Here is a 1,249-nt window from a genome sequence, read left to right as displayed (position 1 = left end):
GCCCCACGCCACGGCCCTCACCTCCGTCTGCGCCTTGGGGTCCCCGGCCTTGGCCTTCTCCAGCACGTCTTCAAAGGGGGGTTCCACATCTGCTCTCGTGGGCCCTGGGGCGGAGGGACCCGCAAACAGGTCACGGTGGTTCCCTGTCACCTGCCCTGGGGGTGGGGCGACAGCCGGCCTGAGGCTGCTCCCCACGTTCAACCCAGGTCGGGACACGGGGGCAGGTGGGAGAGGACATGCTGGAAGCTGCTCGCCGGAGCCCGGGGGCGCTCCCCACTGCCCCCCACCCTGGCTGACAGTCGGGGCAGCTACGCTCAGGCCTGCGTCCAGGGCTCTGCAGAGAAACAGCCAGCACGGGGCAGCTGGCGGGGCCAGGACTTCTCGGCACCCCGTGGCCCGTGGCAGGGACACCTCGCCCGGCAGGGGTCACCGTGCACACGCCCCCAGGCCCTGGGGGACCTCGTGAGTGGTGGATCCTGGGCCAGGACATCTGTCCCTTCCCCAGCACCCCGGCCCGGAGCGCCCAGACAAGCACCCTGCACACCTCTCCGGCTGCCGCCGCGGCCCCCCGGCCCTGGGAAGGGCTTCCTGGGCTTGAGCCCGGCCCCGGCTGGGACCACGAAGCCTGCAGCGGCGAGCCAGGCCCCTCCTGTGGGCTGCGGGGAGACGTGAGGTGGGGAGCTCCGAGCCCCCAAGTGCTGTGTGGCCAAGGGGCGTTTCGCCCGTTTACCTCCGGCCGCAGGACGGCCCTTGGAGGTGGGGGCGGGCCCAGACCTGGCGTCGGGCAGCCGAGTTTCCTCCGTGGCCACTCCCATCCTCAGGGCTGGCCCAGCCTCTGCTGCCCATCACCTCCCCCGGGCGCAAAAGTCTCTCCCTGACAAGCTGCACTCAGAGTCTGCGTTTGCTCTGTTCTGCTTCTAAAATCAGAACACGGGCGATCTCAAGCACACATCTGCTGGCTAGAAAGATTATTCTTGCCGTGATTAATTTTCACAGAAGCTGTTCACAGCCCGACCTCCTGAGGCCTCTCCCCGACGCCGGTCTCCTGGAAACACGTGGGGCTCTCGGCCCCGCCCCTGGGCCCCGGCACCTACAGCCCGTGGCCACTCAGCGGCGTAATCGCCCTGCAGGCCGGTCAGGGCCTGGCCTCTCCCCATCAGCAGGAGCCTCCCCAGGGTCAAGGGCAACCGACCGCGTAGCCTCAGCACCAGCGAGAAGCCTCCAAGTGGCCGAGCGCGGAAACAGGACC

At 69.1% G+C, this 1,249-nt stretch overlaps 1 protein-coding gene across 1 annotated transcript in view; it reads right to left on the bottom strand.

The window, feature by feature from the left end:
- Positions 1-815, bottom strand: part of WFS1 (Wolfram syndrome 1 (wolframin)) — a 7,166-nt gene extending 6,351 nt beyond the window's left edge. Inside the window, exons 1-2 of the mRNA XM_004681532.2 lie at positions 731-815; positions 3-104 (exon numbers count right to left, since the gene is read on the bottom strand). Of these exons, the coding sequence (XP_004681589.1) occupies positions 3-104; positions 731-815 (187 nt within the window). The remainder of the gene's footprint in view (positions 1-2; positions 105-730) is intronic.
- Positions 816-1,249: the final 434 nt, after the last annotated feature.

The sequence above is a fragment of the Condylura cristata genome, unplaced genomic scaffold, assembly GCF_000260355.1.
Source record: "Condylura cristata isolate star-nosed mole 26May11 unplaced genomic scaffold, ConCri1.0 scaffold00012, whole genome shotgun sequence".
Classification (NCBI taxonomy): domain Eukaryota; kingdom Metazoa; phylum Chordata; class Mammalia; order Eulipotyphla; family Talpidae; genus Condylura; species Condylura cristata.
This window is presented reverse-complemented; position numbering and strand designations above follow the sequence as displayed.